The sequence below is a fragment of the Lepidochelys kempii genome, chromosome 2 (genome assembly GCF_965140265.1).
Source record: "Lepidochelys kempii isolate rLepKem1 chromosome 2, rLepKem1.hap2, whole genome shotgun sequence".
NCBI lineage: Eukaryota > Metazoa > Chordata > Testudines > Cheloniidae > Lepidochelys > Lepidochelys kempii.
Genome location: NC_133257.1, coordinates 120,786,871 through 120,814,085, shown reverse-complemented (window position 1 = coordinate 120,814,085; position 27,215 = coordinate 120,786,871). Strand labels below are relative to the sequence as shown.

The window sequence follows — 27,215 nt, the reverse complement described above, 5'->3', positions numbered from 1 at the left end:
ACTGAAAGCGGTATGTGTGATCTCTTTTTCCCCTTGCATCATCCTGCTCAGAAATATATCCCAATTTAAACATTTGCAAATCAAACATTAACACAGGAGTTAATGTTTTAAAATAATGACCTCCTGCCGGAAGCCTGTTGATCCTGACACACTGCCAACTACAAAATCTAAATGAAGTTAGAAGCTAGGGGAAAATAAACTGTGTTGAGTCTGTTTTCATTCTCCACTAACATCTTTTGTACTACCTGAAAACTCAGTCAATTTATTTTATGGTACTGAAGTCTTCTTTCAATAAATGATGATGCCACATTCCTACTCAGCAATATTTAGGCTACTTAATTTTTGTTGTTTGGTTTAGTTTCTTGATTGAGTGATTTCATCAGTTCATCAGCGTTTGTAATTGCCATTCTCTCAAATAATAGTAAAGGAAATTAAGATCACTGAAAGAATAACTTTAGACAGATGATAGGTATTATTTATCAGTGTACAAGAAAAGCTAGCAATAAAACATCTATGGTATTTGTGTATGCCTGTAAAAACTGTACAGTATGTTGTTCAAGTGATCCACAATATATAGCTGAAAGGGCATCTTGCTGGGAATCCAGGAGCCACCTCTAATTTTCACGATGTGCCTTGGATTGCAGTCTCTGTCATCTTGAATATAGAGGTGTGTCCCATGCAGACTAAAGGACCCACCATAGAATAGTGCTTGGATTAAGTTGGAGCAGTTCATTCCAAGTAATCTCCAGAGGTTAGACCTCCACAAGAAGCTAATGATGACTTTCAGCATAATTTAAGCACTTCAAGAATAATATTTGGCTTTAGGATTAGAACGTGGACATGGTGCTATAGATCAGTTTAATACAAAATCTAGTAACCATTGTTTGTGTGTTTTATTTTTCCCTCAGAGGTGATGTCAGAGGGAATATTCAGGATTATGAACAGGATTGGGGGCCAGAAACTGCTCTGAGTTCTCATTCTGTTTTTGCTATTTGCTGCCTGTGCTACCTTGAGCAAGTGACTTCACTTATTTGTCTGTTTCCCTGTACGTAAAATGGGGAAACATTTACCCACTTTCTTCTTCACACCAGTATTGTGAGGATGAAATAGCTAAGGTATGCAGAGCACTTTGAAAATAGAAAGTATTCTTGTTTATTATAATAATATTAATCCTTGGCATTCATTCCATTGAGATTTAACACACATTAAATCTCTTATTTCAAATAATTGTACCAGTGAAGCACTTAAGTATATGCTTAAATCCAATTAAAGTCAATAATATTTAAGCACTCTTCTTAAAGATAAACATGTGCGTCAGTGCTTTACTGAATTGGCATGGAGGTAAGCATGTGTTTACAGTTAAGCATTTGCCTGAGTACTTTGCTGAATTGAGTCTCTGATGCAGAGTCCTACCTAGTATTGAAAATTCATACAGTAAGAAGTATTTCTTAATTGTTTTGTTTTTATTACACCACTCACTAAAATGAGAAATGGAACAAACACAAAAACACTTTTAATAAGAGGCAAAGAAGGCTGTACACTTTGGAAGAGTCTGTTCTGTGTCTATGTAAGGATGAGGGTGTAATATTTTTATTGGCTCAATATAATTTATATTGATTTGTTCATCAAATAGAAAAGTTATCAAGTATTCCACTGTATCTATTTTTCTATACAGCTACACACAGAGACCTTCTGTAGTATGCATTGAATGGTAGAACAGACTACAATAGCCAGCTTTAGAGATATTGTAAAGGTGTATGACAAATCACAATGAAGGTGCTTGCAAGATATTTGAACTTCACAGCACACCCCAGGACACTGGAAACATCATCAAATGTTTCTGTACCATAATTTCTGGCAGTGTAGCCAATAGTGATCTAACTAGATAAGCAAGGACGTCTGTTGTGCTTTGTCTTTCTTCTTCGATGTCACATCATGACTGAAGAAGAATTTATGAAGGAGAATGTTAACATTACACTTGGGAAAGAATGCTTTCTCTAGGAGACCTACATATGCGAACATTATTACTTCAACAACGAGATTACATAGCTTGGAATATGTACTAGAAAGAATTAATATGAATTCCAGTCATATAGCGATGCCTGCTGGTGAGATGAGAGCCGACAAAAGATGAGCTTTTGATGACAATGTATTCAAGACTTCGGCAGATTTTTATGTTCTTGTAGTTGCTGAAGAATTTGATACACTTTTTTTATCCCTCCACATAGTAGAAGTCAGAGCCATAATTTGAACCTCTAGAATATGTTGTTTGTCACCAAGGGCTTCTTGCTGTCTCCAGATGGGGAATGAACTAGGAAGCATTGTTCCTCCGAACCTACTCCATTTGGAAACAGGGAAAGGGATGGAAGAGAGATGGAGTTCTATAGGTAATGCACAAAGTAATGCAAAACAATTAAATTGGCTACATTTGTGCTTTTCATTTTCTTGTGAATATTATCAAACTAATTTTAGTTACAATTTAATGCAAAATATAAGTTTGCAATCTCCCTTGAGTGAGAGGCAGTATGCAGCCACTCTTCCTCATGAGAGGAATAGGAAGTAAACTGACTTTAAAAAAAGAAATCAAAGTTGGTTCCCTCATTTCTCCCTTGCTCCGAGGAAGAGGTAGTCTGCTACTGGTAGAGACTTCCAGGGTAAGCAGATCAGCTTCCTTTTTGGGGTCAGCTGTGCTGGCTGACAGTGCTGGAAGTAGCAAGCTGAAGACTCTCCCCACTTCCTGTCCTTGCCTGTCTAGGCCCTAACCAGCTATATGGGAGGAGAAGCAGCAGCTCCCTAAGATAGGTAGCCCACACAGGAAGGTTGCCCAGACATGTAGGCTGAGCCTCAATCTCATCCTTTTGTAATTATTACAAGCCAATAGTTAAAGTGCCAACAATGCTTAAAAATCCCAATGTATCATATCACTCTGTCTCGCTATGGAGTGTGAGAATTTATGAAGACCAGATCTGGTAAGATGTTTCCATTATGCACATGAAATTTGAGAAAAACAATCTTCCACTGAAGAATTACTTGACTAAGGAGTAGAATCATCGTGTGAAAATATTCCAAAAACCTCATTTTAAAAAAAAGTTCACAACAGAGTACATAGATACGTTGTAGTTACCTGTCACTTCGAAAACTGAAATGTTTAAAAGTAATGAAATGAATAAAGAATTAATAAATCTTATGCTGCCCATAATAAACAAACACATTACTTTTACCAAATACTAAATAAATTGTTTTTACCATTGCAGCCTTAACTCTGACCCATGAATTGTTTTTGGTTTGGTTTTGGAGGGTAGGTGATGTTTTTATTGTTTTCAGTAGCTATATCCGGTATTTGTTTTTAAGAAATGCTGTCTGTTAGTGTATTTACCAATTGGCAATAGAACATTTGGTAAAAAGTATTTATAACAGTTGAGATTTATATTGTACATGTAATTTAATAAGAATTATAAAATTGACTTATTATAAAACTGTTCAGCAGCAAAGCAAATCTATACACAACAATGTGTGTCATTAATATGTATGTACATAATTTTTAAGTTACTTTTTCAAAAGAGTTTGGAGTTAAATTTATATTTTCTTTTACTGATAAAAGAATGTATTATGGTTCAGAGTTTTGCTGTGTTTCCTTATCATTGCTAAGAATGATGGTCCTGATTCTGGTCTGTTACACTAGTGTAAACCTGGAGTAAAATAATTGACATCAGTTGCTGACAGTGTAATTGAGCAGAATTTGATCCAATATGTGTGTTTATTATATTATATAAGTGGCATTAGATTGATGGTGGCCTTAACTATTAGTTTCCATGCTTCTAAATGCTTTGGTTTTATAAATGATGGGGTAGGTAACAACATTGTTTTCACTCGAACAATTGCTTTTTGAAACCAAATGTCTTGTTCTGGGGATTCCCCAAGGGGGAGGGGGTTGTTTTGTTTTTTTGTGTAAGTAAATTAAACACAGTTTTAAATGTGGGTTGGACTACCTGCTATCTACTGTGTGTGCAAGTATTTGCAGAATCAGGGCCTGTCTTTGGAACTATGGGGGACCCTCCTGGCATCATGGATTTCCAGGAGTAAGAAAGCAAATTGAGGCATCTATCTTTGATCCACTCAGTCTTAGGCCCAGATCCCACATACACTTAAACTCATGATTAATTTTATGCACAGGTATGAGACTACTTTCGTGCCTAAAGTAAAATCCATCTGTAAGTGCTTGCAGGATCAGAGCGTTATCAATTATTCTGTTTTTCTTGACATTCACATAGCCTTGATCTTACCAAAAGAAAGAGAGAAAAAAAGAGATCAGCTTTTTGTTGTTTTTTGTATACCTGTCTTCTCCCAAAAAGAGATGGAATGAGCCATTATTGAACTTCACTGGGCTGCATGGCTTGCTACCTTTCAAAGGTGTCTGTTGTTATATTTACTGTGGAAATGTTATTAGAAAATCTACATTTTACTTTTGTTTTTATTGTTGAACGTAGCAAACGTGAAACAAAACTAAAGCCGATAAACTGCAAAACAAGTCTAAAAGACCTAGTAATATAAATATACCAAAAGGATAAGTATTTCTACAGGTTGACATAATACACAGATCAGCCCTTACTTGCTTGATAGAGCAACTATTCATATGGCTTTTCATATGGATTATTGGAAACACTAGCCTGGTGTTTTCTATCCATTGTAATGTCAGACTGAGTTTTGATATTTTTAAAGGCCCCTCTTGCTCTTCCATGCGTATAATTTTGGGGCAGAGGGTGTCGAAAGAAAAGGATGGAGAAAACTGTCTTAGGGGCTTCTTCCAAGGGTAGACACTGCAATTCATCGGTAACGTTCCTCCTGCTGAGTTGGCAGCTGCTGCTGTAGGTTCAGAGAGGTCACCATAGTTTCTTTCCTGTTGCTCCTGCAGGCGTTGAATTGCTGGAGGAGCTGGAAATAAGGCACCTCCCTTTCTTGTTCTGCAACAAAAACCTTACTCACTATGTATGTCTATTCTGGTTATAGTTAAGGTACAAAAGTTCTGGTAATGATCAGAATGATTTACATTTATATTGCACCTTTATCCAGAAATCGCCTAAAGTACATTATAAACTGATTTACAGATACGTGTGTGTGTGATATATAAAGATGGACATGTGCATATATCTTTTTCTCCCTGTAAGTAATAGTGCATGTAGAGGAATATCTTCACCATGAAACGCTGCTTTTGCATGAGTGAATGAAACACAGCATTGGCTTCAAAGCAATGCTACAGAACAGTTTAGGGCAGGAAGTGCAGCCCACTATGTCCATTTGTAATTACAGGGGGAATTATAAGTAGGCAGAATGTAAAGTAACATTAACGATCTGACTTAAGATCAAAAACAAAAAGCCAGGGAAATTCAGTGTTCAGGCTGAAAACTCTAGGCTAAAATTCCATCTTCTTCTCCTTTTGCTGTACCTAGGTAGAGCAGCACACTAAGATAAATTAAAGGCAAAGCCTTCAGGCATAACTTTGGATTTTCTTGCTTGCTGTTGTAATTCAGACCTTTAAAATTACATTGGCTTTAAAAGTATATGTATTGTTTTCTTCTGTATTAGCATTAAAAACAGGAAAGAAACCTTGCATAGAAATGTCTGAGTCAGTAATATCTGCTAGTCTATTGGGCATTTAAACTATTTTTTAATGCCAATCATTCAGTTACTAAATTACAGTAACTCTGAACTGTTTTCTTTCAAATGCCTGACTTTAAATGTAACAAACTCATATTTTAAATTTCCTCCTGTTTTCAAAAGTATACAAACTCACACCCGGTGCCAAATGCTCCCTTCCACCGGGAGCTAATTATATCGGTTTATCCCAGGGTCCTGGGAGTAAGGAAGCAGGGCCTATGTGGAAAGCTCCCCTTACCACTGACATCTCCTACATATGCAGGAGCAGCAAGTTATATGGGCCATGCTCCAGCAATATTCAAGGCACAGGGGCCCAGCTTCACCAGTGTTCAGGGCCAGGACTCTCCTGCGGCCCCGCATGCCACCCCCGCGCGCCACCCCCGCGCATCTCCCCCGAGCGTCCCTGCTGCGCCCTGGGCAGCGGGCAGCTGCCCCCGCAAGCTCCGTGCTGCACTCCGCTCTGCTGGCTCCCAGCATCAACTGCCGCCACAGGGTCCTACAGCCCCCCAACTACTAGTGCCAGGGCAGGTTGACCCAGCCTGACCCTGACCCTGCCCTTCCACCTTGGACAGATGGGACCCTCCACCAACACAGGGGGTCCCCCACCCACAGTTGCCTCTCCTGCCCCACGCTGGGAAAGGGGCAGCCCCATCCCAGTGAGGGGCAGCAGCAGGGAAGGAGGTGCACACATGATGGCAACCCCCCCAACCGGCACCCACCATAGGGGAGGCAAGGGAGCTTCCTGGACCTGAGAGAGGCCCTAGGAGCATGTGCAGTGACAGTGGTGCAAGGTGAGTGTGCTGCCGGGTGGAAAGATGGGGGCCCCTCCCCTGGAGCTCACTGTTGCCAGTGGGGAGAGGACTGTGGGGAGTCCTGCTGTCTGGCCCTAGCCAGGGACAGCCTGCCTGCACCCCAAACTCCTCGTCCCAGGCCCCACCACACCCCAGAGGCCGCACCCCCGGCCAGAGCCCTCACCCCCCACGCTCCAAGTCTCTGTCCCAGCCCTGAGCCCCCTCCTGTACAGTGAACCCCGCATCCCCAGCCCCACCCCACAGCCCTCACCCTCATATCCAAACCCTATGCTCAAGCCCCTCCCACACTCCAAACCCCTCATCCCCAGCCCCACCCCAGCCCTGTCACATTTTTACATTATTTTAAAAAATATATATCAGCTTACAAGGCAGCGGGGCGGGGTGGAGGGGGCAGGACTTGGACCCGTTCTGGGCACCACCAAAAATTATACAAACCTGCCACCCTTTATGGACACTGTAGGTGGAATTCTCTCCCCAGTGAAGTCAATAGCAGAGCTTCCACTGTCTTCAGTGGGGCCAGGATTTCATCCCAGATGTCTGAGGCTGTGTGTGATTTCAGGGTTTGAGGCCAGTTTAAGGGAGAGGGGAGAACTGGTGAGCACTCACTGTGCAGAAGCTCTATATGTTGTTTTCCATGCATTGCCCCCTGCTGCTGCAAATGTAATACTGCTCCATGTCACAATAATATGCTGTCTCTGTCCCCTTCCAAAATAGGATGGAGTAGGAAATCTCATACAAGGAAGCTGATCCTTCTCCTATTGAAGTCCATGTCAAAATTCCCAGTGACTTCAGTTGTGCAGGATCAAACCCTATGGGGCCAAAGACAACAACAGCCGTCTGTGTGGTGGTGGGGGTCTACATCAACATGCAGAGGGGCTGGCATACCATGTGGCATACCATGCCCTTAGATCTGTGGTCTTGGAACCAAGCTTACCCTCTGTGCAGTTAGGAGGCCATACTAATGCTTCTCTCCTGAGGAGCGAATGTATTGGGTTGTCCCTGTGGTGAACTGCATGAACTTTTGTACTTACATTTTCTTGTCTACATGCTTTTTCACAGAAGGGAATCATTTGTCCCATAATACCAAAGGGGGCATTACATCCACATTATGCATTCAGGAGCCCACAAACATCATTTTGTTTAAAATAATATAGTTTGACCACAGCAATCAGCAAAGCTAGTACATGTTTCAATGCCTTCAAATTACAGTATACTACGGAGTCCAAATTTACAACTACTGGAAAAATTTGGGACCTCTTGAACTGTGAATTTCTGGGTCTTAAAACTCAGCTCTGCCACCGGGGCAAAAGAATTAGCTAGGGCTTCAAGGATACATTTTCAGGCCACTTCTGTTTCTCTTGAAGGAATCATAGCTTCTGTCACAGTGAAAAGTTTTTACTTAATTTTTAATCCTGTTTATATGTAGAGAGAACATGTATTGGAAAGTGGTCAGCATAATATTTTCGGTTATGATTTTCTCATTAGTGGAAGACTGAAGTGTGGGCATAAGTGGCTTTTGTTTAGACATCCTTGTTTGAATAAAACTGCATCTCACGCTGGACATGTGACTTCTTAGAATTGCGCCATTACAATGGGCTGAGATGGATATCAGTGCTCTCTTTCCTAGGTTATGAGATGTGATTTATTCTCCACTGATTGATAAGACATAAACGTGTGCATACATTAGTATAAACTCTGTGTGTGTGTGTTTGGAGGTTTACAGTGTTTGCGTTCCTAATGAATACTCAATCTGTGCATGTATATGTATGAAGTGTAATATTCCTGCATATTAGAGTTCATGTTTCCTGATTAAAGAGCTCATATAAAGACTGAAGTACTTCAGTGTTTATCTTTTGCTATTGGATCTCTGTGCTCCACATAGTAACACATAAACAGGCTGAGCAGCTACTAATCAAATCCTTTAAAGCCGCCAAACCCACTTTTTGTCTTTATTATGAAACTAAGATTTGGTCAACTGAGGTCAAGTTGTGCACTTAACACAGCTTCCATTATAGTCAGTGAACTCTGTAACAGAGAGTAAAGTCAAAATATAAACACAGAGCATTTCTGCAGCAGCTCAGGGCTGGGATTAACTTGGATCACCTAGTCTTCTGCTTTTAATGAAATTCTCTCCCCTGTATTTTCTTGTTTGGAAGAGAGTCCAAAGTTATCTCATGCTAATTTAGTTAGGCAGTGCCCTCCAGGGATGTCACATGCCTCCATGACCCCTCCAGAGAGACTCAGCAAAGGGATGAGGAGAATTAAACATTCCTGAGAAATTGCAAAGCAGCAGCCCCCAGAGATTTTGCATAGAAACTAGCTCCAGACTAGCTGCCAGAGACCCAAGTCACCTTTTCAGCACATCCTTGACATCTCTCCACCAATCCCATCTGGCTTGATTCAGGGGGTCAGCGTGGGGACTGGGAAGAGGTGGCAGCTCGAAAGAGCAGAATTCAAGGGAGGTCTGACTCTATTTTCAGCTTTCATAGGTTTCTGTGGGATACACAGATAAATAAAAAAAGCAGGAGAAAAAAAATCATATGTCTAATCTCACTCTAATGCCTTCTTCTGAGGGAAAAAGCCCACTTTCTGTTAGAGGTACTGAATATGTAGTTTCAGTATTTTCAGTAACAGTATGACCATTTTATGTACATTTTTGGTTGTAACTGGGCTTCTATCGCAAATGCCTTTAAAAGCATGATTATGGGGCCTGATCCTGCAAACACTTACTACCTTGAATGGCCCCATGCTGACTTCATTGGAGCTACTCATAGTAGTACGCATTATGGGCCTTATGCTCTCCTCACTTACACCAGTGTAAACCTAGAGTAAGGCAGTTGAAGTCAATGGAGTTATACTGATTTCAGCAAGGTCAGAGTCAGACCCCATGCCTGTCTGCAGGATGAAGTCCTTTATTTATACATTTTAAAAAAACAGATTTTGGGAATCATTTTCTGGATTTCTCTCCACATTTCTGAGCAAAAGGCAGAACTGGAATTTCCTTAGTCTATGTATGTGTATGTAACAGAGAGACCATCCATATTCTGATTTTTTTTTTAAATATTTTTGGGGGATGAGGAGCTAGCTATGTGATCACAAACACTGCCTCACAGATCATCATGTGAGACATCCGATGTCTGGTAAATGTGTAATTCAACAGCCTTTAGGAAATGCCTTTGAAAAATAGTTATTGGGCAAGTGCAGTGCGATAGAGCCTCAGAGTTACAAACACCGCAGGAATGCATGTTTTTAATAACTCTGAAATGTTTGTAACTCTGAACAAAATGTTATGGCTGTTCTTTCAAAAGTTTACAACTGAACTTTGACTTAATACAGCTTTGAAACTATACTATTCAGAAGAAAAATTCCCTTTATTTTTTTAGTAGTTTATTTTGAACACAGTACTGTATTGTATTTACTTTCTGTGTGTGTGTGTCTGCTGCTGCTGATTGTGTACTTCCAGTTCAAAATGAGGTGTGTGGTTGACTGGTGCTCATAACTCTGAGGTTCTGCTATATTCTTTTTTTTAAAGATTAGATTTCTTTGCTATTTTATTTATTTTGTTTAATTATACCAAAGAACCTAGTCAATATTATGGAATAATACCAATTTTAAAAATACCTATTTTTTTTCATTGTAAGAGTGTAGATCAAAGCACCTAATAACACTTAAATCTCACATCGTTCATTTCATCTTGAAATGCCTTTACAGACATTAAAATTCTGACAACACTCCAGTCATGTAAATATCATAGTTCCCATTTTACAGATGGAGGAGCAGGAGAACTGAGGATAAATGTCTTGCTCAAGGCCACAGTGAGAGTCATTGTCACAGCTGAAATTAGAACCCTGGAGATTCTGGCTCTTCATCATTTGCTTAGACCAAGCTGAAATGAATCAGTAAGCTAATAAAAACCCAACAATCAGAGTCTGGTTGAAGATGAAATTGATGACAATATTCATGTCAGAGCTAAGATATTATAATTGAATTCCAGCCTCAAATATATGTAAACAATTGAGTTATAAAACTCTGGAGGATTGACATTACAGAAATGAGGGCAGTCGTATAACTGAAAGGATGATAATTACACAGTAGTGATGAATCTCTTGTGGCCTTTTATGATTCCTGGGCGTGCCTCCATTGTTCTCTAGCGGGTAAAATGTCAGACCTAGCCAAGCATGTATGTGGGAATGTCGCTCTCTAGTGGCTGGCCTACATAAGAGACCAGCTTTAATATTTGCCTGTATAGCTACTAAAGTTTCTCATTTAGATCGAGTGGTAAGGGCCTGTGTCTGAGGTGCTGAAATTCAGAGTTCTATCCCTGATGATGTCTGTGTGGTAGAGCTGATGATTCTTCTCCATGTGTATGCAGCACGCAGATTTATTACAAGTGTTAAGTTGTAGTGTGGTAATGTTTCTGGGTTATTCTGTGATAACGTGGTAAAACGCTTGTCACCACTTCATCTAGGCATGTGAAAATATATTGTATGCGTTATACAGAGATAGATACCAAAAATGAATACACTTAAACTTCATATGGTTTGCATTTTTAGTAGCAGCTCTCCTGACTCTAATAGAATACACATTTTAATTTTGTTTTGGGTAAGTGGATGTGTTTACAATCTCACACCCACAAGTCCATAGCTTTAAATAGAAATGCTTCCATAGTGTATAAAAGAATACATGCTGTTTCATAAAGGGTTTATCAGAAATGCCAGTACTGTATTTATTGCTGGGAACAAACTGAATAAAACTTTATATTCCACTGTGCCTGCAGCTGATGAAAAGTAGCTGTATCTCCAGTTTATTGACACAATTCGAAAGCTCTGCTTCGGACTCTGGTGTAATTAATAGTTGTTGTTATTAATGCTAATAGAGTTGTAAGTACATTCAATGTTTTTGAAAAATGTCTGAGTGACCGCCACAGAGATTGAATGCACAGAATAAGTACAGCAAGAGGAGTGGCAATGCAGGCTTCCTTGGGCAACCTAGATAGGGCATGTTAAACATGGCCTGGAGAGAACTGCATATTAGTTTGTTGATAAGCTGTTATCCATTTATGTTTGAACTCTGTAGGCTAACATACATAATTTCGTTTCTATGATCACTTAATGCTTGACCTTTGCTGGCTGAAATTCACCTCTGTGTCAAGCTCTTTTTTAAGGGCTTAAGTAGTCCATAGGTTTTGTGCTGGTATTCTCCACTGAGCTGAATTTTACTCTTCTGAGACTGGCAGCAGTTGTGTCATTTAATACCAGTGAGTTTGTGAGGTGGACACTTGTCTCCTAGCAGCTGGACTAAGACCACCAAACCCCTTTTACATAGGCCACTGAATCAGATGATGTCAACTTTGGTTTATGTTGACCTGGATTTGAATTTGTGACATAAGGTAAAGATGCTGTATCCCGTTACCAATTCTCAGAGCCATCCAGGCTGCTCCCCAGCAAATAACATTTTGGAATTATTTTTCAAACCTATCTCCTGAAATGATCTTGTATACAAAAACTAAAAATTCCACTGATCCGAAGATAAGGCTGCTTTTGCATCTTGCCAACTAAGGAAGTGAATTTTGTTGAATTCTAGCTGTTGGTTTGAAAACACTGCTAGATCTGTGTTTGTTCCCAGTGCTTCACAGCCAGTGACTAAGAGATGGAAACATACCTTTTCTCTTTTGATCTTTATATGCAGAGATCTGAAAACTGGAATAAATTAGAAGGTAAAGTTTCACTGATATTGTCAAATGGAGCACACTGTGGTTTAGACAGCTTAATTATGCATACCAGTTTATTTTTGTAAGAATGGAACTCATAGTAAACCTCTTCCTCGGGATGATTAAATTAACATTTTCTGTCAGCTGATTAGATTATTATTCAGCTGTCTGAGATCACTTGAAAGCCTTTAACACTTTTGAAAATAACTGAAAGTTATACAGTGTACCGAAGCTAGAATTGGGAGAATTTTTAGTACTTGAGGGAAAAGTGAATTTAAATGCAGAAGTCAGATATTCTGTTTTAGAGTTATTAGCTCATTCATTCTGTCTCCCTGACAGTGCAAAATTGTTTTGTACATTACATTCTAGGAGTTTGTCCTTTATGGTTTTAAATGGCCCAAGTATTTTGACATCCTCCAATGCCTTTGACCTAGATTACTCAACAGCCTAATAGATCTCACTTTCCCCAAGTTGTTCCTGATATTCAGTCTAAATTTTCCCATTCTTAATTTTATCCCATTACTCCTACTATAGCAATTCTTCTCCCTCCTTGATACGAATGCCCTTCAAATACTGTCAACTTTTATCACCTCCTTCAGTTACTTATCTCTTAACCAATGTGTATGTGCTTAGAGCTCTAACAGCCTGATCTTGCAAGGTGCTGAGCACTGTGGTGGTGTTATTACTTTATAGAGGCTCAATCTGAGATCAGGGCTCCTTTGTGATGGGCACTGTACAAAACACATAATAAGAGGCAGTCCCTAGCTTGAGGGAGTTACAATCCCAATTACAAAGGGTGGGAAGGGAAACAGAGATGCAGAAAGAAAAAGAGATTTGCCCACGGTCATGCAGCAGATCAGTAGCAGAGCCGTGAATAGAACCTAGGTATTTTGACCCATGGACTGTGCTGCCTCTCTGGCCCTGAGTAGAGCATGTGATAAATTTTAAGCATGTGAGTAGTCCCATTGACTTCAGAAACACAGAAGCATTATAAATGGAAACCAGAATCTTTTTCCAGCCAAATGTTGCATTATAAACTTTTTGCAATCAATACCTGCATTGTGATTATTATTTTGGAGCTGATCAAGTTGTTATAGAAACAAGCCAACACTTGACTTGAAAGTCTAGTCTAGTTTCTTGTGGTAAGATCATGGCCTTGACTAGCCCTTTCTTGGCATTGATCCCTAAGACTGCTCTACCCTGACCGCAACCTAGGTGCAACCCTTTACTTTTATGGTGAGTAATCCTGTCAAATGGAGTCTGCTTCTTTATGAAATGGTATTTTGTCTTTCATGTAAAAATAGCAGGGAAAATTAATTCTGAAAGAAAAAAAGGGAAACTGTCAAATATCTTCTTTTAGAACTATCTTCTAGGTGGAGCCTGGGAAACTTAGACGTGCTTTGTTTTTGTATAGCTAAGATAAACATGAGTGATGGAAAATAATTGAATGCTTTCTGTAATTGGTGCATGAAGGAATAATTTAATAAGGAATATTACCTTTGGGCTTATCCGCTATAGATGGTCCCTCATCTGCCTCAGGACTCCGTGAAATTTCTGTATGGTAGTTTGGATTTTAGTTTTTAAAGATACTAGGATTTAAAACACTTTTAAATTAATGTTCATGATCTCAGAAAGAAAAATGAAAGAAACTGAACTTATTTGCATCTTCTCTGTACATTTTCATTGATATTACTTTCCATGTCACACACATTACTTTCAGTTTCACCACTTGAAAGGTAAATAATTGATTATGGACTTTACAAAAAAATCTGTTCAATTTTTTTTTGGCAGAAAAAAATTAAATACATTAAATGGTTTCTTAATTTTCATTGTCAGTGACATTTCCCAACAAGCAACTTCACTGCTTTATTTTGGCTCTGGCTGTCATATAAAGATCAGTAATAAAGCTTTATACAAATAGTTTTATGTATTAAAAGAACAATATTTTGACACTCATTGACACAAGCAAAAAAAAAATCCAACACAAAATCAAACACCAATCAACCATGCTAATTTAGTGCTTGACAACACAATAAGAGCATTGTGCCTTCATCTAAAATGAACGTGAAAAGTGTTGTGTTCCACTGACGAGGAAGGTTACTCAGAACTTGACCTTTAAAGTTGATCTGGATTATGCTGCTTGTGGTTTTTATTAATAATGCTGCCATATTAATGTCTCATGAGTCTTTACTGAGAGTTGTAAAACAATTGGACTATCTGCTTACAAGAGAAGAGTTATACAGTGTTCCTAGTATTTCCTACTGGTGTGAGGGCTTTTGTTTCATTAGACATTGATATTGTTTTCATTTAAGGTGTTCCACAAAGATTATCAGATATTTTATTATTTTAGCGACTTTAGAATTGTTGGATTATTGTCTCTAAATATCTCACCTATCTTCTTGAAACTTTTGAAAAAATAGAAAAGGGCCTGAACCAAAATTGTGTATCTGAACATCATTGAACTTTGAGAAAGTTCACATCTGGATTCCAACTTTATGGCTCGGGTACAGCACTGAAAAATGTTTTAAATTACTTCTGTGACAATTTGTTGGTTGTAACATTGTAAGCCTCTGAAAAAGCTTGTAAGGCAAGAGGTGACAGAGAGCTTCCTTCGTACACTCTGAGGGACTTAAATATCTGGTCAGAACCTATTCAAATTATGTTAGATGCTATTTTGTATTTCATTGTCCATTATTCTATCAAGTACTGTGTGTTTTCTCCAAAGAAATTTTTCTTATCTTGAATCTGTTTCCTTTTTTAAAAAAAGTCTCTGGTTAGTGGTACCACAGTCCATTGTTTGTAACATCACTGTTGTGCGCAATGAAAGTAACTGTGACTAGACTAACAAGGACTAAATGGTAACCACTGAATACAATATGCAGTGAAAAGGGGGCAACTTGTATTCAAACATGGGTATCTTTATGTTCAGCATTAAATTAGTGGGAAAGAAACACAGACAGCAATAGTTCGGACTGGGCTAAATATATTTCAACTATTTACGTTTGGTAGAGAGACTTAAATAAAATTCACGAAAACTTATAGAGAATTTAGTGCTCATGAAAAGTGCTGCATTAACAGAGCTGGGAACTGCTTTGTCTACAGAATAGCCTAAATTTTCAGGAATTGCTGGTGATTTTATGTGCTCAGGTTGAGCTACCATAGAGGGACTTGATCTTCAGAGTGTTCTTAATTTCTGAAAATTAGTTGCCTCATGTTAGGAATCCAAAATACATTGGTCCTGATGTAGAGTATCTCCCCTTTGGTGTTATACAGATTGAACATTGTTCTGTACTTCAAGCATAGTTAGTATGTCCTTCAAGAACAAACTATCAGTATTTCTAGGAAACTGCGGGTTAATTTAGGTGTGTTGCCTTCCTTTTTGATTATGATTACACAAAACTATTTTTGTTTCAATGGGAAAACAAATGACTAGATCAGTTACACATACTCAAATGGCCCTGATATCACAGCCTAAAAAGCAGGGAACTTTTTTTTTTTTTTGCCGGAGCCCCTTGTCAAAATACTGCCAATACATCACTGCTGTTTTCTTTTATAAGACATAGTAGGCAGAATACACTTGTAGTTTGGGGTCTTGCTGCTGTATAAGTCTTGTCCATATAACATTGTCAGTGACCAGAATTAATAGTAGGCCGAGTGCTACTATCCTTACTTAGTAAGAACTCGCATTGTGGTAAGGACTGCAGTGATTTTATATTGGCATTAGGATGGAATCAGCTTATATGACTCAGAAGGCATGTTCTATTGTAATTGAGCTTTATTAATGTTTTTCAGCCTTGTGTGGCTGTATGTATTGTGTACAGTATCTGCATATTAAGCTATTCGCTGTGGCATACAGATTGTGTATGTATCACTGCCTTTCTTTATCCAGCGTGCTTTCATCCATACTGTTTGTATACTTAGTACATACCTATACTTTTCACAGTGTGGTGTAAGCAGTCAATCAAATTTCTGTGACTCAGACCAGTAATACCTCCTTTTACCCACTTTGAAGTAAATAAATTAAAGGGATGCTATCGTTTCAATTTAGGTCCAAAACTGAAGCTGTCAGAGAACCCAAGAAGCAAATATTAGCCATCATTTCCAATTTCTCATTTTAAGTTTCCTTCTAATAAGCAATCATTGATATCTATTTATCTAGTAGGTTTCAGAAACCACAAAGTTTCTGTGTGGGTTACTTCATAAAAGCTAGTGTGGGTTACATCATAAAAGGCCCAATTATGCCATTTAGCACTGGATTTAGAAGACAGTGGTAAGGAGCTACTTCACATTATGGGTAGCTCAGACAGGGATTGAATCAGAGGAGGGCATAATACCTTCCCAAGCAGCCAGGGTGCAGGGGATAGGGAAGCCTGCTATTCCCCCCCAAGGCACCTGACCTGCTCCATGGGACAGTACAGACTACAGAGGGAGGTGGATCAATTGTGGCACAAAATAAATTGTCCCTCACTATGAGTGCAGGAACTGTAATTGTGCCAGACCCTTGGCTGGCCTCATTGGGGAAACAGGATATTTGACTTCCCATCCCACCATATGACCTCTGTAACGTCTTCTCACACTTGAGGCCAAAATGTTCAGTTATGCTGCTCAGTGATGACCCCAGCAAAGTAGCTAGACTTTGAATCACCAGATAGTGCCTTGTTCAACCCACTGAATTCCTCTATCCACTTCTAGACAGTGGAGGTCTGAAAGATTATAAAAACAGAATTCCTATAAATAACACCAGTGTACTCTTGAATCTCTCTAACTGGTGATGTTTTTTGCCTGAGTCACAAATTACTCTCTAATTTTTGGCAGACTTGAGGTAACCTGTGCCCTCCATGCACAAAAAATAAATAGAACTAGACAGCCACCAGTCAGTGTGTCTGTCTCTGTACCGTTAGGGTGATGCGTTCTGCATCAGACCCATGCTAAACTGTTAAGGCTCCTGTAGTAAGTACATTTGATTTGTGGTTGGAACATGTTTTTCATTTTGTTGCAGGACTGTATATGGTACATAGAAATGTGACTTCATGTGATGCAGATGTTCTGTAGTGGTGGAGTACAAAAATTAAATCTATCAGAATCGCTGGTAGCTATATTTTCTAAGTAACACACATCTATCTGTCTGACTGTGTTTAGACATCTTGTTAGAATTTAGGACTTGCCATCGCATGAGACACAAAAAAGGTTTGGTTCATTTTGTGGACAAATCAGCAATTAGCATTTTATTTCTGCAGTAGAAATCATCATTTGTCATTTAAATCATAGGCACTCTTTGAGGTTTAGCTTTGTTTTTTCTTCTTAAATAGACAGGTCCCTAATTAAGCTGATTTCTAACAACATATTGTGTTCACTGCCACCAGTAGAGGAGTGGATGATTTAAAGAAAGGAATCAAATAAATATAGTTAAACATAACTTTGATTAACAAGACTTGTTATTCATGGATGACAGCACAGTTAATAAGTGTTTTCTGGCTGGGATGCTGGACTGGAATTTAATGGTGAGGCACAAGTGCAACAGACTGCAGATTCTCAAGACAAACACACACATCACAATCGCACTGAGAGGCATGTACGGAATTAGTATGTATTGGCTGTGCTTGTCCAGTTCAGGTTTTCCCCTTCACTGATCCAGGTGTGAACATGAACAACACTGTGAGCAAGAGACTTCTGAATGGGTGTTGGCCTGGAAGAAAACTGGTTCAGGTTTAGAAATGTTGACTGAAATTAGAGTTCCTCACTTGAAGGGACTTTTTTTTTTTATTGTCTTCAGAGAAAAAAAAATTTTTAGCAGCAGTTGTAGTTAAAACTTGCAGAACAGATATCCAGCTCACGTAATCACAAAAGTGCATCCGATGTTACACGTGCTATCTGTTCTTCTACTGTGAGTTTTCTGTCTTTAAACGTAAATGGCATAGTACTGCCTTTCGACTTTGTGAGTCACTGGAGCAGAGACAAAATGAGTTCAAATATGAAAAATATGTTTTGTACATTTGCCATTAAAGGAACAATGCAATTTGAAGAGAGCTAGAGCCTGGATAGTTTCTGTAATAGTTTTCTCCTCCTATGCAGCCTTAACCACATTTTGGTAACTAAATCCATGTAAAGAGTAAGGAAAGAGTTATAGATATGTATTGTGATAAGTGGCTTTCTGTCAGCCCATCAGGGATATCAAAAACAAAACAAAAAAACAAAAAAAAACACTACAGAGAAAATTAGGAAAACCCATGCCCCTCTTTCCACTTCACAAAAATTCCTAAAATATGTGACCTCATGATGGTTAAAAGATAGCCAAGAGCCAGAGCTGGGCAATGATTTTATCACAGATTGCAGCCCAGCCATGTCATGGGTCATGTGGTTCAGCATGTGAACAGGAAGGTGAGAATTGGTGAACTTTTGCCTCAGTTGTGCAGTCCATCAGAGAATAAATGGACCAAATCACTGAGCAGCTGTATAAGGAGGTGAACGGCTGAATACTTTTCACACAGAGGCCTTTGTGTTCTGGACATGATCTAGCATTATGATGGGGTGCGCTAGGCTGCGGCTTTGTAGCAATTACGAAGCCATTATCACGCTAGAACACAAGATCATTTATCTTCTAATTCAGAGTGTCACCTGTTCTTCATTTACCAGTCAATAACCATTAATTATGCTCAGTGGAAATTTAAACAAAGCTGTTCCTCTCTGTTAAAACCAGTAAACCATTCAGTAATGACAATTAAATCTGGAGCTGTGTATCCCCTCTCCCTCCTTATTCTTGTTCTCAGCCTGGAGTGTAGTACAATATGATCTCTTACGGGAAATGTCTAGAAATTGATAGATCAAGGACCTCTGATAGTATGATGAAAAAAGAGCACATTCCTGGCACATTCTGTAGGGAAAGTGTGTAGCTACTACTTATACATAGATTTCTGATTGGCTACATAATATGTAACAGCAGAAATGAACATTTTTAATGCTGAGTTTGTTGAAGTATTTTCTGCCCACTGACTTGCCTTTGTCTTTATTTTACAAAAACTGCATGCACACATGTTCAAATGAACAACTCTTTACCTCCTTGTTAAAACAGTCAATGATTTTTTCATAATTATTAGAATGTTACTTTTCGCTGGTTTGACTGGGCTAATTATAAGATGGACTGAATGCCAAAAGAAAAATAAAAGGACAAACCGTGATAAATTTTCAAGTAATCATTATTCCAAGCACCACTTTTCCTAGCAGAAACTCAGGGAGAAGTTACTTTTAGTTTAACAGCATCTGTGTTGTTTGATCATTACAAGCCTGATCCTGTAGAAATGTACCACAATGTATGCTCCAAGATTTGCTTGCTCTTTGAAATGGTAGAAAAGCATGACAAGGCCAATCCAAAAAAGCTGGTAGAAAGTTTTAAAATATATATAGAGAGAGAGAGAGAGAATTCATGTTGCCAAATTAAAAACCAAAAAACCCAGTCAATGTAGCATCAGATATTTATGTGGTTACTGGTTTTTTTGTGTGTGAAATATATATATTTCTGTAGCTCTCTGTGAAGCTAAAATGTGTTTAAGCATCACACAAAAATAACAGTGACTACATAAATACCTGATGCTATATTGACTGGGTTTTTTGGTTTTTAATTTGGCAACATGAATACTCTATCACGCTAAATATGTGCAACAATTAAAATATTTGTGTTATTAAATCATAGAAAATTGCTTTAAAATCTCCAAATACCATAGGTGGTATCCTGATTTAATTACTCCTGTAAAAGTCCCATTGATGGCAATAGGAGAGTCTGTATGAATTTTGACAGATTGAATAAGGACTGAGAGTCTGATCCTACAGTCCCTTATTCACTCAGATAGTGCCTACTCCTTTGAGCAATCCTATTGGTTGCAGGTGGTCTACTTAGGTAACTAAAGGTTTGTGGGATCAGGGATTGAGTTAGGACTTCAGGATTAGCCCCATGTTTGAAGTATTCATTTTTGCTCTGTTGAAGCTTGATATGCCTGTGAACCCTACAAGTCTAGTCAGATGTGAAAGAAAGGGTGTCCGTGATTTACTGTAACCTTGTGAATAAAACAAAAACCCAAATGTTCCAAGAAAGATAGTATTAAAGATAGCAATTAAGACCTCTCTTGCCAGCAGAAGGAATTTCATCCGTCAATCGTATATTGCTGCGTCATTGGCTAGAGAGCTCAACCCTGGGGAGGAAAAATAAAGCTGCTGCCATTGTCCCACCCAGCATGCCACATCCCTAAAGCACAATTAATGTCAAGGACATACACAAGAGTTTCCCAAAATCCCGCCTTCCGTGCACATTTAAGAGGCAAAAGGAGCATGTTACTAAAATCTCTCAAAAATATTAAAGATTCAAAAAAACAACAGGAAGCAAAATGACTTGCAAATAGAATACTTGGAAGGGAGTATATCTTCTTGCTTTGCCTGACACTGATGTACTAAAAGTGGGAGTGTGGGGAGAGAAGAATTGAACTTTTCAGGTGGTATTTACTGAGAGAAACGGAGCTGTCCCAAAGCTTTTATTAATCTGATTTGCAGAGTATCCGCTAGCATCTGGGGACCTACTAAAGTTTTCTTTAAATCTGATGTGAAGAGGTCAATGCAAATAGTATTTTGGATTACACTATAAGAAGATGACAATTCCTTTTACCATATGGAGAAAGAGATGAATTATTTTGCTTTTGTGAACTGATTATTTATTAAAAGAAGGCTGTGATGTGTATAGATTGCTCCCTGTTTCTAACTTAAGGAAATAAAGTGTTTCCATCACTTTGACGTAGAGTGATAGTTTTATTTTTTCCATCTATAGTTTCTGGGTGGCAGTGTGGTCTCATGGATAGAGCACTGGATTGGGTGTAAGAAGACCTGGCTTCTATTACTGACATTGATTGGCTGTGTGCCTTTAGGCAAATTATTTTACCTCAGTGTGCTTCTGTTTCCCCTCCCCCCCCCATGTCTGACTTTTCTATTTAGACTGGAAACTGTTCGGGGCAGGCGTTCTCTCTCATTATGTGTTTGAACAGTGCTAAGTACAATAAAGCCACAAAATCTCCTCTGGGGCCAGTAGGCACAAATGTAACACAAATAACAATAGTAGAAATCTGTGAAGTTGTGATTTAGAAACAATTCTGATTTTGGTCACCGTTCTGATCTTTGCACAGCCTACGCTCTTTGAAAGAGAAGGAGAAGTTAGGCAAACACTTAACAATTAGTATTTCCATACATTGAAAAAGGGAATCTTGCTTGCTGTATCTTCAAATGCATCTCCAGGTGTGTGCAGGAGGAATAGCTGAATTTGAAATAATGCACTATGAAAATATTGGTCCTTGATTTTTTTGTAGTCCTCTCTGTCCTGTATTTATTTGGGTTAAATCTAGTTTAAAATAGTCAACTGTGTATTTGACCACAGTTAGGTAGTTCTACATTTTTGCCCTACTGACAACATTCCTTAAATTGGAGCGGGGTATATAATATTTTGCTTTCCATTACATGTGAATAAATGTAAGGTTTATAATAAATGGGTTCTTTCTCCTAAGCAGTACTGTCTACTTTTGAACACTGAGTCTTGATTTACAATATCCCCCACAGAAATCCCTGGTGTGAAACAAAGAGAAAATCAGGTATATTACAGGCAATTTTCTGTAATGTGAAATAATTCCAATTAGTCACTCGTAAGAGTTGTGCTGATCTAGTTAACAGCCTTGTGTTAAAAAGTTCTAATTTCCCTAGTTGCATCCATACATATATCTGATTATCTGCAAATCAAAATGTGGTAATATAATATCATGTACAAAAGGGCCCACTTACAGGTGCACTTAATCTGGATTTGTTTATCTTTCTGCAGGCTATGTGGCTGATGTTGCAAACGGATGAGCCAGAGGACTTTGTCATAGCTACTGGGGAGGTCCACAGTGTTCGTGAATTTGTGGAGAAGTCATTTAAACACATTGGGAAAACCATTGTGTAAGTATGAATGGGAGCTAGCAGCAATGGGTTTCAGAACCCTATCAGCTACTGACATGTGGCTTTGATTTTGCCATTACATCGTAATATTTCTTTTGTATTCTTTTTCACTTTCTGTGTTTGTAACATAAGGCCTCTGGATGTGAACCACTGACTCTCGCTCACCCTCTCCAACCGCAGGATATTGCTCCATCACCCGCCCCTCCACCAAAAACAAATCTAGCAAAATTTCATCCACTCCAGGTGGGGTAGGTTGTAGATATCTCACCTCGGCATTCTTATAGGCTGATTGTTTTCCATTGTAAATCCCATCTCCCTGCCCTCAGCTCCCCAGCACCGTTGCCCTCCATAGTCTGGGAGGGCTGACCACCGCGGCTGAGATTACAGTGCTATACTATTCTGTACTGGCTCGTAGAGAAGGGATGCTTGAGACACATTTTATTGTTGGTGCACTTTTGTCCTCATCACCAGCCCCGAAACAAAACCTGCCTTCCCGGACTCCGCCCGTTTAAGATGTGACACCTGTAAACGCGGTTCCTTTCCGTGTGGCAGCACGTCGGCCTCGCTGCTGGGACTATATAGCACCATCGCTCTGCATTCTTCTTAGTTCTTGTCCTACTGAGCCATAAAAATGTTGAGCTGCGGGTGCAGAATGTTTACAATGCATATTCTACATAGTTTGACTGAAAATACAAAATTCCTTCTCAAGGCCAGATAATGAAATCAGGCTGGTTTTGTGAATGCTTTCTGTAATTTATATTTTTATTGTTTGTTATTTTTTCAATTTCCCTCCTTCTTTATCTTCTCTGGGCCCCATGCATCAACATACCAATCTCAGCTGGAAGAGGGAGAGGAAAGCCACAGGCTCTTCCATGACGCTAGCACCAGGGCTCTTCCTCAGGCCATCAAAGACACTGGTGCAGCTGGTGAACTTTTGACAGGGCCAGTAAGTTTTACTTGGGAGCAAAAACTTGACACATTCAATAAATATGCAGAAGTGCACAGATATATACAATATTATTTGAACAGTCAGTGGGTGGTTGGATAGATAATAACATTTTCCCTTAATGAGTGTTAGCCTGGTTTCAATTTTTGGCATTTACTTTCAGAAAAATTCAGAGGGGCAGTATAGGTATGAATTTCCAGCCCAAATAAATTGGTTCGTCTCTAAGGTGCCACAAGTCCTCCTTTTCTTTTTGCGAAGACAGACTAACACGGCTGCTACTCTGAAACCTTGATTTTAGGATATTTTTCTTCAAATATTTATCATCTTTTTTGATTTGCTTACCCACCTTCTCTACCACCACACAGTTAACAGTGTGAACTTTAACAACAGTGACATTTTTCAAGGCCACTAGGAATTGTTTCCTCTCTTTTTTTTTTTTTCTGTCTTTATTAAGTTTCTTTTTTTATGACTGACTTTCACTGGTAAACATTCTTTTAAATTGAAAGCAGTGTGTACTGTGGAAATTGTTGTTCTGTACAGATGCATAATCTTATGATATCCAGAACCCTTTCTTCTGTCTCCTGCTGTATGTTGCTCTGCATTAAGAAGAAGGCGACTTGGTGGCCAAAATTTTTAAACGTGGATCTCTAAAGTCAGGCACCAAAATTCATGTTTAGAAGTGCTGGGCACCCACTTACTTCAAGTCTACTCACTTATTTAAAATTAAACACCCTACTTTAGAGTTTTGGTGTACTGGTGTACTCGGCACTTCCAGGATCAAGAGCTAAATGTATATATTCTTGTAAGCAAAAGAAAAAATAAACTCTGAACTCATCTGCCCCACAAAGGAAAGGAATGGTGATTGTGTGGAAAGCAAAAGGGAAAGAATTTTGCAAATAGCTCCTATTATAAATAATGAGGAAAACCCCATTTTCAAAAGTCACTTAGTCACTAAGGCCTCTACCTTCCATTGAGTGTCAATGAGATGTAGGGATTTTAGGCTCCTAAATCACTTAGGCACTTTTGACATTTTTGCCCTTTTACATAGAATTTACCAACTACTCCCATAAGCAATATCTGGCAATACTAATATATTCATTTATAGAAAAGGAGTACTTTTGGCACCTTAGAGACTAACCAATTTATTTGAGCATAAGCTTTCGTGAGCTACAGCTCACTTCATCGGATGCATACTGTGGAAAGTGTAGAAGATCTTTTTATACACACAACGCATGAAAAAATGCTCCCCCCACCCCACTCTCCTGCTGATAATAGCTTATCTAAAGTGATCACTCTCCTTACAATGTGTATGATAATCAAGGTGGGCCATTTCCAGCACAAATCCAAGTTTTCTCTCCCCCCCCCCCCAAACCCACTCTCCTGTTGGTAATAGCTTATCTAAAGTGACCACTCTCCTTACAATGTGTATGATAATCAAGGTGGGCCATTTCCAGCACAGATCCAGGGTTTAACAAGAACGTCTAAAGGGGGGGGGGGGCGGAGTATTTTTTTGTTATATATTCTTGTTAAACCCTGGATTTGTGCTGGAAATGGCCCACCTTGATTATCATACACATTGTAAGGAGAGTGGTCACTTTAGATAAGCTATTACCAGCAGGAGAGTGGGGTGGGGGGAGATATTTTTTCATGCTTTGTGTGTATAAAAAGATCTTCTACACTTTCCACAGTATGCATCCAATGAAGTGAGCTGTAGCTCAAATAAATTGGTTAGTCTCTAAGGTGCCACAAGTACTCCTTTTCTTTTTGCAAATACAGACTAACACGGCTGTTACTCTGAAACATATTCACTTATGGATCAAGTAAGGTAATGTGTTAATATAGTTTTTGCTGTTTGTGTGCATTAAAAACTACGTATATTATTTAGGTGCTAATGACTTTTGCTTTGAGAATAGCGCAGTTGTGATAATTTTAATGTAGTTTCCCCAAATAATCTCAGCTAAATGGTGTTGATAATAGGGATAGACAAACTTGCTTAGTTTAATGTAAAATCCCACCTACTCCCCATCCCAAAACCATTGCTCATCTCTCAAACTGAACTAAATCTAAAACTTCTTTGAGGTTTGGGAAAGATTTTTTTTTTGGAACCTCCCTGATTTTCTAGGTCCCAACGTGGCCTGTATGGCTTCCCAAAACATACACTCTCTCTCTCTCTCTCTCCTTACTAACTACTGTCTTCTTGGCTGGATGGCTGGCAATCTTTCACCTCTTTGCTGAACCCCTGATGGCCGTTATCTTGAAATTGGAAGAGGTGGGGTATTGTCTTTGGGAATTAACCATGCAGTCCGCTTCTCCACTCTAGTAGGTCATATTGATCTGCCACTTTAAAATTAATGACGCACCAAAGACGTGATGCTCCAGAATGCACTATGATCATTAAATCAACAATGATCAAGAAAAGCTGATTCCTTCCTCCCATCCTCCCTCCTTGCAAGATCAGTTTTTCATAGGAGTTATGAAATTTCAGGATCTCAAATGGCACTCTTGGGAATAAGCTCCTGGCTACCTTTTACATTTTTAAAATGACAGCAAATCTTCCCACTACTGCCCCACAGTGCACCAGTGGTCTTTCGAAATCCACAGCTTCTGTAAGCTGTGCCCTGAAACTGTAGGATAAGTATCCAGAATGCAATGCCTTGAAACAATTCATGAAAGGGCAAGCCTGCAATGGTTCTTCAACCCCTTCAGCTGGGCTAATTTGTGTTTGTCAGTGTAGTAACAAGTGTCTGTCCTCCAGTGCAGACACAGCCATCATATTTTTGGTTGCTTGAGATTGCAGTATATGGTATCCAGGAAAACAGTTTTGAATGCTCCATCACCACATTTAAACTTCTCTCATAATTTGTACAGTCATTTTTCTTTCTAGTACATATTAATTTGTGCAGTTAAACATACAGTACAGACTAATAAACCTTTCAATAAAGTTACATCATACTCTCCTAGTCAAAGATTACAACATTTTATTTTACCATATTATCTAGTCTAAAACATGAAAAAAGGAAAATGTTAGTACATCATGTAAACAATTAGATATATAGCTGCAACAAGACTAGCATATTATTTCTCTGAAATGTAGTATAAAATGAACACAGAGATTTATTTTTACAGGTTTGGTTTGTTTGGATTTTTCTCTTAACACTTTTTTTTACCAGAAAGAAATTTGAAATGATATTTATAGAATGGCTCACACTCATTCTAATTCAGCCTTTGCACTGACAGGAAAGCCTCCGAGCTACAAATATTTTCCCCCTGTAAGCATTACACTTTTTTTTCTTTTTACTTTCCCTTCTACTTATTACTAATTAAGTAATACTAGGGGAAAACACTTCCCTCCTATAATTTGAACTACAGCAGGGTTAAACCAAACAGGCAAACGCTTGTCTTGACTAATTTTCTGTCATTAATCTTATTAAATTAGAACAGGATTGCAAGATAGCCTGAAACCACTACAGCACTTAGAATTCTTTGCAGACTACTGTCTGCAAATGGCAAAAAAAAAAAAAAATCTATTCAGAGAATGGAAAGATTTATTGTGGTTTTTTTTTATGTTGTTAATATAAAGCTGCATGTACATTTGCAACAGAAATATGCATTGCTTCAAGGGCCAGAATTAATGCAGGAAGATGAACATTTTACCACATTCATGGTGGCTCCATGTTTTATTCTTTGTGATAGTTAACTTGCCACCTAGTCTGTAATGATCACCCCACAAATGGGATTCCCTATAATAATAAGAAGATCTGATGAGGTGAGCCTCTGGAAACCAAGGAGTGTTTCTCTCTCGGTGATGTGGAACAGCAAATGGGAGGTGGAACTGAGAGAGGGGGGCTTTTTTATTTTAAAATGGAAGGTTAGGATTAGGATGTAGGAACATGTGAGAAATTGGAAGGACTACTGAAGGAATGCAAGCAGATGGTACAATGATAGTGATGTGGGGAAGGGGAAAGGGAGCCGTCCAAAGACTTCATGAAGAGTCACTGGTTTCACATCTGGCTTTTGACCACAAGGTCTTGCTGTCTGGCCGTCTGGCCAGTGACTGTGTGTTGTAATTAGCAGTATGAGAAAATCAGAAGCTTTCAGATCAGGAAGAAAGGAACTGAAGCACACACAA

At 38.8% G+C, this 27,215-nt stretch overlaps 1 protein-coding gene across 3 annotated transcripts in view; it reads left to right on the top strand.

Annotated features, from left to right (window-relative positions):
- The window catches only part of GMDS (GDP-mannose 4,6-dehydratase), a 550,304-nt gene that overhangs the window by 416,918 nt on the left and 106,171 nt on the right, over positions 1–27,215 (top strand). For all 3 annotated transcript variants that reach the window (XM_073332192.1, XM_073332194.1, XM_073332193.1), the window contains exon 8: positions 22,022–22,140. In XM_073332192.1, the coding sequence (XP_073188293.1) occupies positions 22,022–22,140 (119 nt within the window). The remainder of the gene's footprint in view (positions 1–22,021; positions 22,141–27,215) is intronic.